Raw genomic sequence first — 16262 nt, 5'->3', positions numbered from 1 at the left:
GCACATGAAATAGTTTAGGTAGCGAATGAAATGCTTCCAATCAACAAAATATTTATTCGACATAAATATTTCGTTTATACAATTGGTCCAACACCCTAAAATAAAAACTTGGATTTCATTACCTCTATGTTATCTCAGCTGCTTCACACGTTGGACTTTTGTAGTATATTTTCGACCAGCAATTTATTCAAAAGTAAGCAAATTTATTAGCCTATTCGCGATTCTAGATAGATTCGTAAAACTTTTTGTATGGAAAGAATTTTTTTGTTGTTTCGACTGATACACACATTTGAATTAACGAAAGTATTTGCAGTTAGTTAAAGTGTATTCATCGACTTGGATCAACGAAACAAGTGGTGGCTACAAGATGTAGAGACTTGATTTGTTTCTTTCAATCATCAAAAGTTCCTGGCGAAAGGCACGTTCATTTCATTCAACCATATCGTATTCAACGATATATGTATAAGTTTGAACGAAAAGAATGAAAATCATTCGGTTCGACGAGATGAATTCGTTTACTAAATCACATGTAGGGGTTGATTTAAGAGGATGAAATTAGATTCCGCGGAATACTGAATTCTTTGACGTCAAAAAAAAATATATATATATATATATATATTGTTAAAGCGATTGCACGCTTTCAACCGCGGGTACCCCCCTCTTCAACTGGATCATTGAGTTGACACAACTAAATATTGTTTGGACCCATCAAATTTTCAATTAAATCCACCGTGTAGTTCAAGTAACTCGTTTTGTTGATTTGAACTGACAGAATTTATTACGTCAACTCCGGTGTATTCATTTTGGCAAAATAATGATTGAACCAACAATTTTTTCATCCAACTAAATCGATTTGGTTGATTTAACGACTTTTTTGTGTTGTCAAACGTGTTGACTGGTGAATTTAATAGGAATTCAACGCAAATTTTAACGCGATTTTATCGTGTCACACAGAATTCCAATTATGTGGGCATAATCCGTAAATGTTGAATTTACGCTATGTAATTCGTTGAAATAACACGAGATATCGGCTACTACCAACGCAATACCCGTGTTCCGATCTCACCGTATGAGTAGAAATGAAACTACTTCGGCATTTCACAGTTCAACGCGCACAGAAAAATTCATAATTTTGAGCCATTTAATTTTTTTCCTAATTCAAATAAATTTGCTCGATAACACGAACCATTGTGTAGGACTACTATTCTGCTCAACCAAATACAACCTTTATTCTTATTTAAAAAAACAAAAGCATTTTGCAACATGGCTTTTGCATCCTTCCTCTGTTGCATCTACTAAAAATTAGGAAAAAGGGTGAAATCAATATACGTTTCTTAAACCAGCGTATATCGTTCGTACCGTTCTGCAGGAATTTCGAGGCACACGAGAGACGGGTTGAAAGGTGGCCATTATATGACCGATTCGCTCGGGGCCCTCTTAATAATAACAATATTCGCTCGCCAGTTATTACCTCTCGAAAATGATCGTCGCTAAAGTGGTCATGATCACTCTTCTTATTATCGTGCCATTATCGCTGTTGTTATTATTATAATTATTATTTTTGCTATCGTTATTGTTGCCGCTACTGTTATTATTATTATTATTACAGTCGTACAGCGTTCGGTTCCTCGAGCATGCCATACCTGTGCGCACGGTCGTCGTCGTAAAAAGGCGCTCCTCGTCGTAAAGAGGCATCGAGCCGGAGGGCTCGCTTAATAAGGGACGCGCGTGCGCGCGCCTGGCCCAAAACCCCGACCCCAAACTTGTCGGATTTTACCTCTCCGTCTACAGGGTGTCCCGTCATTATTATCCGCATTTGTGCATTTAATATCCGCATGTATGCGGTTGACGTTCGAGCGGTAGCTGGCTGGAGAAAATGGCGAAGAATGACGGAGAGACCGTAATTGGCGTAAAAAATGGGTAAGGCTAGTTCCGTCACTGTTCGTATGTATGACGATGAAATTTCGAAGGTTGGATCGCGATACGTCGAAGGCGAAACGCGCGTGCCTGTACATAATGCGACATTAAAACCCTCTTACAGTTTGTCGTATCGGATACATCGAAGCGGGTATAAGGAACGTAGGTATACATATCTGGTTGGCACGGGTGACCGTGATCAGAATTCCTCTCCGGGAGGCCCCGCGGGGTGAGATAAGGCCCCGGAGTATGACACGTCCTCCCCTGGGCCGCAAGCTCGTAGGGTCCGGAGGAGCGCGAGGAAGTAAGAGCGATACTTGCCGGTGTTATACGCGCTCGCCTGCATCGGCGCATCGATCGACCTTATTTATTCATTTGCAAATAAATAAATACTCGAACAGGCGATGTAGCGCTCGCTGCCCCGATAAGATAGGGAACTGCAAATCTGTAGTCTATACCTCCTCCTGACCGGTACTACAAACATCGGCACCGTGCGCTGATCGTCGCCGCTGCATCTACAACTTCGGACTTAAATTAAGAGCCAGCGAGAGGGAGGGAGGGAAATGGGAAAAAAGCATTCCTCGAACCTCGATAGGTACGTCGCGATTCACTCGGACAATCAAATCAAGATTTCGAGCGCCTGCGAGGATACCTGCAGGACGCTTGAGTTCATTTTTCTATAACAATACCCATGCGGTCAAGTCCTGAGTAGCTTCGCAGAGGATCTTGATAGCGATGGTTCGCAAAAGCTTCAATATATTCTAGGAAGCGTGTAAGCTCATCTTGGACGACATTGAAAGCTCTCATACCGTTGTCAGTTTCATTTTCAATTGCCTCATCGATGTTATTCCGTTTGGACTGGAACGATAGTCGATGGCCGCTGTTAAACGTTGTAAAAAATCTGCTTGCGCTCCTCAAACTGTACTATAGTCATTCAATTTAAATCGTAACTAAAATCTTAGCCTTATTTCTACACAGTTCCGAAATTTTTCAGAAACAGATGCAACCTTTTACTTGTAGAATTCAAAAACTACACCGCTCAAATTGTTAATGTACATAAAAAAATACGAGTGCGACAATTTTTAGTAGAATACTCGATGCGTACACCCGTCACACCTCGTAACGACTTTTCGTTCACAAAGTCGATTTATTTATTTACTCCGATGTGTATATCGCATTATAAACAACATAAACACTTGCCGAATGCGCGCATGTTCAACGTCCATATTGCTTATCGATTTCCCGCATATTGTGTATTACTATTAGAAGTCGATGTACCTTCGACCGGTGTGCAGTATTTCTTATCCAAGTACTCGGTAGGCATCGGCATTTGATACTGCAATCGCTGGTCTCCGTGGTAAAATTTCTACAGTCATTCGCCATATCGCTGTACCTTGTTATACATATATCGCGCAATCTCCGATTTCTCAGAATTCTCGTCTTTTAAGTCAAACCCGAACGTTCTATTTATTCGTCAGATAATTCAGATGTTTGCCATCTAGTAGGTAATTACAGGATTTCAAATCTGACACTTATTGAGTTAAATTACACTAGATATTTGGATATAAAATTGAGAATCGATTTGCATCTGATCGTGGTCCGTAACAATTTAGAAAATGAATGCTCGTGGTGATTCCGAAATTGGAGTTGGCGTAATTGCACGTAATTCGGGTGCACCTTGAAAAAATGATACATTATTAACAACAAATCGTACCTATGTGTGGGCAGTTATTAATTTATGTTATTACTGTGAAACTTTGATATCGAATTCATACGCTTTGCCAAATCCAAAACGTTTTGTAACAGGCGCAATGAAGAAAAATGCAGTTAAGTATTACTTTGAGAAGATCGAGAAAAAATTTGTAAAATGTATAGTAAATTACGCTGATCCGGAAGAAAAGTGTTTACACGCTTTTTGGCATCGAGTCATAATATGCTGCAGCAGTATCGAACTTTATTTCTATATATTTCATAAATTTTGTTAATTAATTTCGTACTTACACGTAATCCGTGAGAAGAGGATTGAGAATTCAATAGGACTGATTAACGACCGCGTATAATTAAAATATTACGAAAGGTGAGAAATTTTTGATCCGCTATAAAAATTCAGCGGTACGTAGTTTTCACTGATATTTTACGGTTTCTCCTTGAAACGAATGTCAAGAATCGTTCTAATTCTTTGACTTCTCGATCGTGGAATCTACGCTCTCGTCTGCGCGTAATGTACCTACCGAAGTCGTATACGTTAAATAACGCGCCCTGATAAACCATTGCACCCCGATTAAAATCCACGAGACCACTCGGCAATATCTCACCGCGGGGCTGATTGTAACTAGGTATACCGCAGCACAGCCAAAGCGGGTGGCGGCGGCGTCGGGTATAGATCGCGAGTGGCGAGTCGGAACAATCGTAGGTATCCGTGCACATCTATAAGGGTCCGTAGTAATGAAAGCGGACTTCCATCTTGTAGCGGCTCCGCGCCGCGCGTCTCGCCCGGGAGTATCAGGGATAAATTTAAACCAGTGCGGAGAGTTTCTGCGTCCGTTCGTCCGTTCGTTCGTCCGTCCGTCCGTCCGTCGGCCGTCCGTTTACCTCCACGGTCGGTCGGTAATCCATACATGCATGTACAAATGGATAATATATGCCCGACTCCTCTCCTCTCCTCTCCTCTCCTCGCCTCGCCTCGCCTCTCTCCGTGCATTAAACAGGGGCACATATCCTGGGGCCCGGCTGAGAGACGGAGGCGCTGCGGCCCGCGGTGCCTACTTGCAGAGGTGTACCGAACCTCGGAGAGAGAGAGAGTGCGGGGGCTAGTTGCTCGGTGGCTACCTTCACCCCGGTTTATCGTTAGCCGGCGTTGCAGCAGGTAGGCACATTATGCATGGAGGCAGATGGGGCGGGCCTAGGAGTCAGGTGAGGGCCAATGGAAGGCCGCCACGTGGCGGATGTTTCATCGCCGCGGCTCGTTTCTCCGCAACCGCGGAGCTTCCACGTACATAACATTATACCTCGGACCGCCGGCCAGCCGGCTGTTAAACTCGCCGTGTGTAATATGCTGCGCGTACTGCGTTGAGACGGGCTCTCGTCATCGCCGCGTCGGTTTCCGCACGGGGCTTGGAAACGTACCTACGCCAGTCCGAAAAATTCTCACTTAACCTGCGAACGGCCGACCTTAGCCTCAATACTCCGCTCCATGGGGTCGATATTCCCGGCTCCGTTCACCAGGCATTATTTATGGTTTTTCATAAATCATTTTCAGAGGCCTTTCGGTCCGGTGCGTGGCTGATGGCTGCATAATACAGCTGACATTCAGATTGGGCGAAGAAACTCGGGCTGTGCGAGATTTTTCGAAAAAATCGAGGTCACCGATCGGCATGGGGTCGGCGGAGCGAAACCCTTGTAAATCACCGCGCGGCGTGTCCTTTTGCAGTAGAAAATATCACCCCTGACATATTCACAGCGAGTATCTAGCTGCGGATTTTTCTCCGGATGTTACGTCTCGAGGACAGCGAAGGGGTAGGTATTCTCGGTCCTTCCGAATTCCCTGCCTCTGCACACAAAGGACGAAGATATCCAAAAAGCAACCGCCCCACCTCCCCTGCCCTCCCCCCCCCCCCCCCCCGCATCCAAGAATAAGTGCCTTTCGAACCTGCAGGGGTACAGAGCTCCCGCCGACCTTGCTCGGTCGTTTCACGTAATTGCATAACGCGCGGTCATAAGAACGGGAATTCCTTCTCGGAAGGACCCTGAACGCAATGCGGACGGTGAGCGAACCTGGCACCTCGAATCTTCTCCGTTTTCGACGGTGACCGTCGCCTCGGCGCAGCTGCAGGCTCGGTGTGTTGAAAATTTCTAGGCACGCTTCGCAGCCTCTAAACGAACCGTCGTGCCCGCAAACTAGACCTACCTCGACCTAACCCAACTCGTAAGAAACAGGTTATTCCCGCGCCACGCGATGCGCGCGATCGGTGCAACAATTCGTTCGTTCGGTTTTTCTCCCACCACCCCCGGTTATCCGGGAACCGTGGGTGAAACTCAAACGTGTCCTTTACAGGGGAACGACGCGCAGGATCCAATTCTCCGATCGGGTCGGTGCTTTTATCCGTGGGTGAACGGACGATTTTTTTTTTAAATTGGCCAATGATCGTCGCGGCGGTGTGCGGGGGGCGGGGGGTGGTAGACGGGGAAGGAGGCAGGCTCGAGGATGAACAAAGAACGCGGAGGAAACGGCGTGACTTTCGGCGGCGGATCGCGCGAGAAGAAAGAAACGCAACCGCGGCGGACGATGGCTTGATAATAATTCATAACTGCTTGGTGAGTGGCTGAGCCCGAGCCACGCCCCCTGTACCCCCTGATTTATGAATGGCTCCGCCCATCCTGTCATAACCGGCTTTCCGGTTACTCGCGGTGGGGATTGGACGAGCGGGGAATCGCGGCGCCGAGCGAGAGAACGAAGCGCCGCTTGAGGAGAGGCGGGATAAGAGGGGGTGGTACGATCAGGAGTGGGGACCGACGGGGGGTGGGGTGGGGGTGGCAGTGGCGTACGCATCTACGCGCCCCAGTCGACCGAGGCTCCTCAGTCGGAATTGATCCTTGCTGCGTGACTGACGCGGATACGGACGCTGCAGGCCGTCCCCCACCCACCCCCACCACCCCCCGTTGCTGTCACGTAGCGAAATTTCTTTGAGGGAGGTGCGGTGCATAATATACAATAGCTGCGGAGACAACAGTCTGCACCTCCGGCGTGATTTTGTAATTTTTTTTCTTATTTCTTTTTATTTATTTATTTATTTTTTTTTTTCGTTATTACGAGAGGGGAGCGATCACCCTTCGTTCGAACGGTTGTTTTGTTTTTGTTTCGATCGGAAAATTTTTGGAAATATTTGGTGAAAGGAAAAATATTTTCGCACTCGTTCGAGAGATTATGATATGTACGGTTTTTCATACTTGTTTTAATACATGAACAAGCTATGATATGATACGTATTGTGCACGGTGGACGATTTATCGCGAAGAGAGACATGTGCTTTTAATTTATACGTATTTGAGGACGTGCTTTTATACGGAGGAAGGAGCTGGGAGTAGTTGGGAATTACGGGAAAAACGTAAGAGGCTCGACGAAATGCAGCTGATGCGCTGGAGCATCACTAGACGATTGTCTGGACGAAGTGATAAGCAACGATCACGGGAAACATCCTTGTCCGCTGATCATTGCCAGCGATCCATCAGACTAATTTCTGGTATATATCACACTACACAACGATCTCTGCGTTCTTTAATCATTATCACTTCATCATTTCGTTTTCAACTTGTTCCATCATTTTAACCAGTTTCATTTCAAATTGCGATAGTGGTGGTTTTGGGCTAATTGTCATATCTGTCTATTGATCATGTTGTCACGCGATTTATTTCTCGATTTGATCCGTGAGTGCTCGGCGATATCAAAGCCATCCGTATAATCGATCGAATACCATCAGAAATATATAATATACTCGGTTCCCAAAGTGTACGTGACAATAACAGCGATTTAAGCACTTAGCAAGTATAATAAACAAGCTGCGACGATCGCCGAATAATTCGTGGGTATACATAACAGTGGAATGGTGCCTGACATTAAAGTCTATACCAATCACTATCGGTGAATTATACAGTGTGTTGAATGCTGCAGTTAGAGATTTATTTTAGTTATTTCTAATGTCCATACTATGTATACCTATGCACCCCAGTCACCTGCTTCATAGATTTTTAATAGAGAACAAGTTTTTTGATACGAGGAACGAGTCCGTGACACTGTTATGCGATGTGCGAGGCATCGGAACGTTGATTGCACTCGTGGATATTTTCGAACGAGAAAGATGCATCGTACGATGATTCGTTCCGAAAAAATTACTCCGACCTACCTTAACCGAAGACCTAATCCACACTCCGCTGCTACGTCTATCTATGTTGGATATACTTGCATTGGGGAACGATGTGTGTTATATTAGGCGTTCAAACGAAACCAAGTGTTCCAATGCTGAGCCGAAATTCCGTCTATAATTAATAAGGCTGAACTTAGTGACGTCAACGTTACGAAAAGATTGAAGGAACACCACTGTAGGAACAACTTCGAAGGGGTTCAATTAGCAAAATATGAAATTGTTTCTGTTGTAAAACGATTTACCGAATTTAGAAATACACGTTACGAACTTTGACCTCGTTCTAATCGATAGTAATTAGAGAATGTAACGAACAAGATTGCTAATCTTATCCTGTCAGTCTCAATATCAAATGATTTTCAATTGAACTATTAATAGTGTGGTACCTACGTGGGTCGCTGTGTATGAAAATTCTGACAGGATTAGATTAACACCGATAATTTTTTACATGCGAGGTGTTTGATCCAGGTTCCCAATGCTGACGTCTCCGATTATAAATGGTTGCACTTTCTCTTCGTGAAAATTCGTTAGCAGGTTTTACTATGAATTGCTTGTAGGTACGAAATACTTGACACTTCTAAATTAAATATTGCCAAAATTAGCTTGTGAGAATTGTGCATCGAGTTACTGTTTGAAATGCAAGGGTAGCGATATTGATGGGGAAAAATGATTGAATAACGATAGGTTCAGGTATACATAAAACTTAAACTCGACTCTCTTATTTTATGTTAATATCTACTCTGTGTGAAATTGCATCGACATTTCAGTGACTAATCTGGATTTTCACTGACTTAGACTCGGGGATTAGATATTTCTGTGTTATAATTATTCAAATGTGAAGTATAATTTTCGTATTCTGCGTTATTGACGCATCACGATAGCTATGATATATTAATTTTCCGTTTTGCTACGTTGGGAAAAAAGAGACACTGCAGGGGCCTGACTCATTGATATAAACACAATAATCCGCGTCTTTGGTCAATTTATTCGGTTTCTTTTTCTACCGTTAGTTGACAAGCCTGGAAATGTGGAATATATCTATATAATTAACAGTTTGCGAAAATTATTGAATTAAGTTCTATATTGAAAAATTACGATCACTATTTCTGTGCCAATATGCGCCAACGAATTACGTTCAAAATGGAACATCGTTATGCTATGTATCGCGTTATGCATAGATAGAATGCACAGTATTAATGCTCATACGTAAGCAAAGGCATTGACGTTTCCTGACAAGTTTGTTCTGCACGCTTACTTTTGTCCACTAGTTACTCCGATGAATTGATTGTCAGCATTGTAGAATCCATATTACCATTATTATTGCCGTCTCCACGGGCTCGCTGACTATCGTCCGGTAGTGAATATAGCAAGAGTTTCGAATACAGCGCAGGTTAATCATTAATATACATCATACAACAATGGATTCATTAATGCATAAAATATATACATTTGTATCAGACAATGCGTGGCAAACAAAGTACGAGAGGTGAATTCGAAAATTCATTGAATAGTAAAAGAGGTCAATTACAATATGAACTGGAATATTAAATTAACTGGCGCGGGTAACTACGTCAAACTGCCGAAGCCCCTCGATATTTCGAGCACAATTTCTCCCGGACTTGAACCACTGTCTGCGACAACCAATGACCAGTCGAGTAGGGTAATACTGGTTACTCCCTTACCGATCGACGGTAAGGCGTGGCTCAGCGGATACACTGCATGTTTTACTCGGCCGATATGTAACCGCAGTCTTACCTGGTATACGTCGATGAATATTACCAAGCGAGTTTCGTACGACAAGCGTAACTACTAACGTGCCTAACGAATCGTGTTTTGGATTTCAGGAGAGGGAAACGACTCGGGGTCCGAGGGAGAGGAGATCGGGGGTGGTCGGGTCGTGGGTGGAGGAGGGAGCGGCGGCGGCGTCGGAGACGAGGCGGTCGACCTCACGTCGACGCGGTCTCACCACGGTGACGATGATGACAGAGACGATCAAGGAGGGAGCGAGGAGCTCCCGATGGAGGAGGACTACGATGACGGGGTCGAGGACACCGCGGAGGGGCAGGAGGATGATGAGGAGGAGGAGGAGGGGACGCGGAAGCAGATACGACACAGACAGGACGCTGAGAACAACAACAGCTTCGTCGAAGGTGCGGCACCCCCAACTACCGGGATATTCCCGCCGGCCGGTGCCAGCCACGTAACCCTCGAGGCCCTGCAGAATACGAAGGTTGCCGTAGCCCAGTTCGCGGCTACGGCCCTCGCCGGCGGGGCCGACAGCGAAGCCGCCCTCCAGGACCTCGCCCTCCTCCAGAGCACGCTCTACACGCTACAACACCAGCAGGTCTTCCAGCTACAGCTGATAAGCCAGCTGCAGCAGCAGCTCTCCATAACCCACAACCAACCGACGTCGGCGAGCTCTCACGCCCCCGGTGACGTCCCCCTCGGTAACGAGGGACTCAAGGACGAAGGCTCCCCGTCGCCCAGCATTCACCCGAAGCCCCTTTCCGCCCTGACGTCACCACCCCCCTCCCGACCCCCAAGTCATCATCAGCACACCACGTCGCCGTGCCCTTCGACGCCGGTCAGCCTGTCACAGGAACACGCGGTACCGCCGTCGAGCGCCTCGCCTCTCGGTCTGCCTCTTCCGGCGTCGACGGGAGTCGCGGTGCCCCCGACGATCGGGGGGGTCGGCGTCGCACCGACGACGACGAGCGCCAATCAGCAGACCAATAGTAGCAACAATCATATGTCATTGTCTCATCAAATGCCGTCTCTATGCTCCATTAGCTCCTCGCTGGCTTCCACAATCATCACGAACACCGACCCCCCGCCGCTCCACGAGCCGAACACCCTCGAAATGCTCCAGAAACGAGCGCAGGAGGTGCTCGACAACGCGAGCCAGGGCCTACTGGCCAACAACCTTGCCGACGAACTAGCGTTCAGGAGCGGCAAGGGCTCGCGCCTTTCGCCGTACGATTCTAAGTCAGGGGGAGGCCGCGGGGAGCCATTCTTCAAGCACCGCTGTCGGTACTGCGGCAAGGTCTTTGGCAGCGACTCCGCACTCCAGATACACATCCGATCACACACAGGTGAGCGACCCTTTAAATGCAACGTCTGCGGAAGCCGATTCACCACCAAGGGAAACCTCAAGGTTCACTTCCAGAGGCACACGGCCAAGTTTCCCCACGTTAAAATGAACCCGAACCCCATACCCGAGCACCTCGACAAGTATCATCCCCCCCTACTCCAGCAGTTGGCTGCCCCCGGTCAGAGGCAACTCACCTCACCGCCACCTCCGGCCCCCCATCATCCCCCCTTTCATCCGGCAGCGGCGCACGGATTTCTCCCGCCACAACCGCCCCTACCTCTCACCCTAACTCTACCTGGTATGCCACCCCTCTACCGAACCCCGGTGCCCGTCAACCACTGCAGGGACGAGCAGGACGTACCGGAGAACCTGAGCAAGCCAATCGGCGGTGCGACGATTTCAACCCCGTCCCCCCGTTCGCCCGTCACTCATTCGAACTCGCATCATTCCTTTCACGACCAACCGCTCCATCCGTCGTCGTCGCTGCAGAAGCACCAGCCGCAGCCGGGTCACGAGTTGAAATTGGAGACAGCAAGGTCGCCGACGACGCAGGAGTCCCCTACGGAACCTTACCGACCTGTCCGACCCGCGAGTCAGGAGGATGGAAGCGGGGAACGTGTAACGCCGAAGCGGGAGCCCGAAGAGGCTGAGGAGACTGCCGAGGAGGAAATTGACGATTACGAGGAGACGAGGCGATACCTTTGCGCATCGCCGCAGTCGACGGCGAATCCAACGTCGCAGGCTCAACCGTTCGAGGATTGCAGCATGGACAGTAAGATGAGCGGTCGCCTCGAGGGCGACGGTGATATGGAGGGGGACGAGGAGATGGAGGAACAACCCGAGAACCTGTCGAGCAGAGGGGCAACCGGACGACTACCTCAGCAGACGGTTGGATATCCGGGGGCTTCGCCGGCTAGCAGTAGCGCCAGCAGTGGAAGTTTGCAGTTCTCCTTTGCCGGTATGCTTTTTCCCGGACCACCTTCCCATCAGCAACAGCAACAGCAACAGCAGCAGCAGCAACCCCATCACCAGTTCTCGGTCGGACCCGCAACCCCTACCGGTCCCTCGGGAGAGATGATGGTCGATCCTGCGAGGGACCCGGCCATCTACTCAAACCTCCTACCGCGGCCGGGCAGCAACGACAATTCCTGGGAAAGCCTGATCGAGATCACGAAGACCTCGGAAACCTCGAAGCTTCAGCAGCTGGTCGACAACATCGAGCACAAGCTGACCGACCCTAACCAGTGCGTCATTTGCCACCGGGTGTTATCCTGTAAAAGCGCGCTCCAGATGCACTACAGGACTCACACGGGGGAGAGACCGTTCAAATGTAAGATATGCGGCCGCGCCTTCACGACAAAGGGAAATCTCAAAACTCACATGGGTGTGCACAGGGCTAAACCACCGCTCAGGGTGCTCCACCAGTGTCCCGTATGTCATAAAAAGTTCACCAACGCCCTCGTCCTTCAACAACATATCCGACTTCACACCGGCGAACCAACCGACCTTAGTCCCGAGCAGATCCAGGCCGCGGAGGTTAACGAGTTTCCATCCGCCTACCCTCACCATCCCCTCGCCTCCTTCCTCCCCCAGGGTTTTCCCTCACTTCATTCCACAGCGGGGGCCGGCTTCGCTCTGGGGTTTCCGCCCTCGAGGCAGCACCACCTCGCGGACCGGCACGAGAACCACGTGGAAGGTAAGGATGCTCGGCACCACCTCCACCATCACCACCTCCACCAGCACCATCAGCTGCAGCAGCAACAGCAGCAAGATAGATATCTGGACGAACAGGGCGATGAGATGGACGATCAAGAGGACGAGGACGAGGGCAGAGAGGACGACGACCGTTGCGAGGAGGCGCGGGAAAGGCAAAGCGCCGACGGGGACGAGGCGGACGATATCCAAGAGGAGATTGACCGACAGAAGCAGGCCTCGGTTCCTCTCTTCTCGACGTCGCTCGCCGCGCTTGAGAATCAGGTGCGCACCATAACGACAACCTGCGCGAACAGTATGCCCGGCAACGCGAGAATAGCCTCACCTCCTCAGCACCCGTTCAACGGGAGCGAGAAGACGAGCAGTCCTCCGTGCGGGGGTAGCGTTGGCGGGGGTGGAGGCGGCGCGCCCCTGGACTTGACCCCCAGGGCCTCCTCGACCCCCGCAGACACCTCGACGTCGACACCAGACGCGACGCCTCCGCCCCCCGCTCAGGTCAGCTCGCATCAAACCCCAGCGCCGCACCCCTTCGGGATGTTCGCCGGCCTGCTCCAGGCCGTCTCCTCACCCCCGTCAACCAGCTCGATGGGCAGCGTCGGGGGTGTGAACAGCATCGCGACGATGAGCTCGAGCAACCCGGGGAACGGTGCAAGCGGGCCGCTGGCCTCGCTAACGTCGTCCGCAGTCCTCGCTGCCACCTCCACCTACAACCCGCTCGGCCTAGCTGTCGGGGGGCCAGCAGGTAGGCGCTGCTAGCAGCAGGGCGAGCCAGGGTTCCCGCTACACCCTCCGCATCCCAAAACATAGCTGCAACCCCATCCGTACTTATCCTTCGACCCCCGACCGCCGAATCGGCACTCAATTCCACCACCCTGAAAGTCGTCAACGAGCCAGCAATTGCCAACTGGAATCGTCCTGCACCCTCGACGCCCCAGGGCGACCGGGTATGAATCCAACCTCAGAGAAAAAAAAAACAAAAAAAAATCTAAACATCCTTGACAAAAAAAAAACACCCTCCAATGTTATCCTAACGTGGTGTAGCCGGGCCCAGCACTCCCCTCTATCTCTAACTTGTAACTCTATAATTTTGTACATGTACTACTACATCACTGTCTCTCTCTCTCTCTCTCTCTCTCTGTCTTTTTTGTCTCATCTGCCTCTTTCTGTCCTATCTGTTTGTCTGTAGAGCTATATCACCCTCTATCTATCTTTTGACTACTTGCATTATTATATGTACGTCATGGTATATTATACGTTACACCCCGCGCATAGTTTAATTTGCACGATTATCTCTTGGATATCCTGATTTCCAATCTTCCCGCATTCACCCACCACCTCAGATTCAATCACCGCCAGAAAACTGCCGCATTCTGCAATACCATTTTTCCACACTGCCGAATTTTATCTTGAACTTGCGATTATTATTACTATTACGATCATTGTCATTGTCATTATTATTACTACTATTATCATCGTTGTAATATACGTCTTGATATTACATATTATAGGATTATAGACATGCCTGTTTTTGTATCATATATCTGATAAGTATATAGGTTTGTTTTGTATTATTATCATTATCGTCATTATCGATTATCATTATTCTTATTATTATTATTACTAATGCCATTACGAGTATGGTTACGATTACTATGATTATTATTATTATCATTACAAATTATATTATAATTGTGATTATTATAATTACTATGATTATATTTTCATAACTTCTATGCGAGAAAGTTTGTTAGATACAACGAGTCAACGATGATTCTTTCTTTTTCAAGTATATCATTACTACATGTACAGCTCTGAATAAACAGCTTTGTACAGTACAAAACCTGCCTCCACGCTTGATCCCGATCCCTTAGATTACTCTTAAATGCATCGTAGTCGTAGGGTATATCAGTAATATATTCATTTTTTTTTTCTCTTACTTTTTCCATTATTATTTCCATGGTAGAAATCGTACGTGTGCATATTGTTGATAAAGCTTTGATTTAAGAAATTATCATAACGAGTTGTTCGATAGTCAAGTCGATTCGAATCAATTTTTGAAATTTGAACAATTGAAATTTGGTGGAGTCTAGTAGCTTGGGCCTCTGTAATCCCGCGATTCAACGTAAAGCTGATGAAAAATATATATCGAATGAGGGCAAGGCGAGTCGAACATTTATTAAATCGAATCGAATCGCGATGTTAGAAAAAGAAAAAGAGTAACGTAAGGTGAAGGGCTGCCGAGTAGGGAGGAGGAATCGTGCTCACTGTGTGACTTAGCTTTCGCCTGATTTGTTCCAGTCCGTGGTAATACGACCTGCAATATCTGCTACAAGACTTTCGCGTGTAACTCAGCCCTGGAAATACACTATCGAAGCCACACCAAGGAACGACCCTTCAAATGCACAGTCTGCGATCGGGGATTCTCAACTAAGGTGAGGACGCGGGGTCATCGCACTATGGTGCCGATAAACTTAGAATTAACCCCGTCAACTCACCCCTAATGCCCTCTCCTGAACCCCATTGTCAACCCAGTCGAGTTCATGGTACGTAGCCAAAGGGTGAGGATACCAGTGAAGATTATTTCATTCGTTTGAAAACGATCTCGCACTTTGGCTGTACCATGTTTACCGATAGAAGCTGTACTTTTGAAGTAGTTCGGTAGAATAAATGTGTATTGTAAATCAGCTCGTTGTGTTGGCTGACAATGTGATACAATTTCAGAACAACGGTTCGTGGGACCAGGACGTCTGCTCCTGCGCGAACCAAAGGAACCCTTTTCTGACAAACATCACTACAACCACAACTACGATCACAACCACTACCACTACCACAACCAACACCACCCTCCAAACTAGCCCCCAATACAACCTTCAACCACCATCATTACCACCACCACCACCACCACCACGGTCACCCACCAGCAACCACGAGAGGCCCAAACGTAGGCGGCGGCGGCCTGAGGAACGGAAGAGCCGGGGGCGGTCTGGGTCCGGAGGGGGGCGGCATCTGACATATGCTCCCGTTCGCCTGCCCCCGCTACTGCCCCCCGCCCTCGGGCTTCTCACCTCGGACCACGTCTTCCTGGTAAGGGCCTCCCGCTGAATAATCTCTCATACCTCCTTACTATATTGCATACTCTTTTGCCTTTCGAATATTGAAAAACTCAACGTGTTATTGCAGCGACAGAGAAGTAATGGGGTTCTAGACCCGGTTTTGAAAGAGTCGTACCGAAAACCTGCTCAATATATGCATGTCGTATAGCCGTGTTGTCGAAAAAATTCAGGTACTACCCTATTATTACTTGGGAAACCGGGCTGACGTCTAAGGATTATAAAAACAGTTGAAACATTTTCACTTACACACTTCTTTTTTTTATGAAAACATACACGGCAGCAGTGAGTTGTAATGACACAATTAAAACGCGTAATAAACATTATAATGTATTCGAAAATCATGACTATTGGAGCCTTTCATTCGTATTCTGATGTTCCATTTCGATTGGAAATTCGTTGTTGCCAATTCGAAAATTCATTGAATGAGAAAGACAGCTGTAATAATGCTGCAATTTTTTATCGTAAGATATAACGTGATCTCTAGCTGTGGTACCTTTTGTTATATGTTACC

General features: G+C 47.7%; 1 protein-coding gene across 1 annotated transcript in view; it reads left to right on the top strand.

The window, feature by feature from the left end:
- The window catches only part of LOC124297678 (homeotic protein spalt-major-like), a 59335-nt gene that overhangs the window by 38707 nt on the left and 4366 nt on the right, over positions 1-16262 (top strand). Inside the window, exons 2-3 of the mRNA XM_046748950.1 lie at positions 9679-13380; positions 14937-15070. Coding sequence (XP_046604906.1) covers positions 9679-13380; positions 14937-15070 — 3836 coding nt within the window. The remainder of the gene's footprint in view (positions 1-9678; positions 13381-14936; positions 15071-16262) is intronic.

This window comes from Neodiprion virginianus, chromosome 2 (genome assembly GCF_021901495.1).
Source record: "Neodiprion virginianus isolate iyNeoVirg1 chromosome 2, iyNeoVirg1.1, whole genome shotgun sequence".
Classification (NCBI taxonomy): Eukaryota; Metazoa; Arthropoda; class Insecta; order Hymenoptera; family Diprionidae; genus Neodiprion; species Neodiprion virginianus.
Note: the sequence above shows the minus strand (reverse complement) of the source record. Positions and strands in the feature narration are given on the sequence as shown.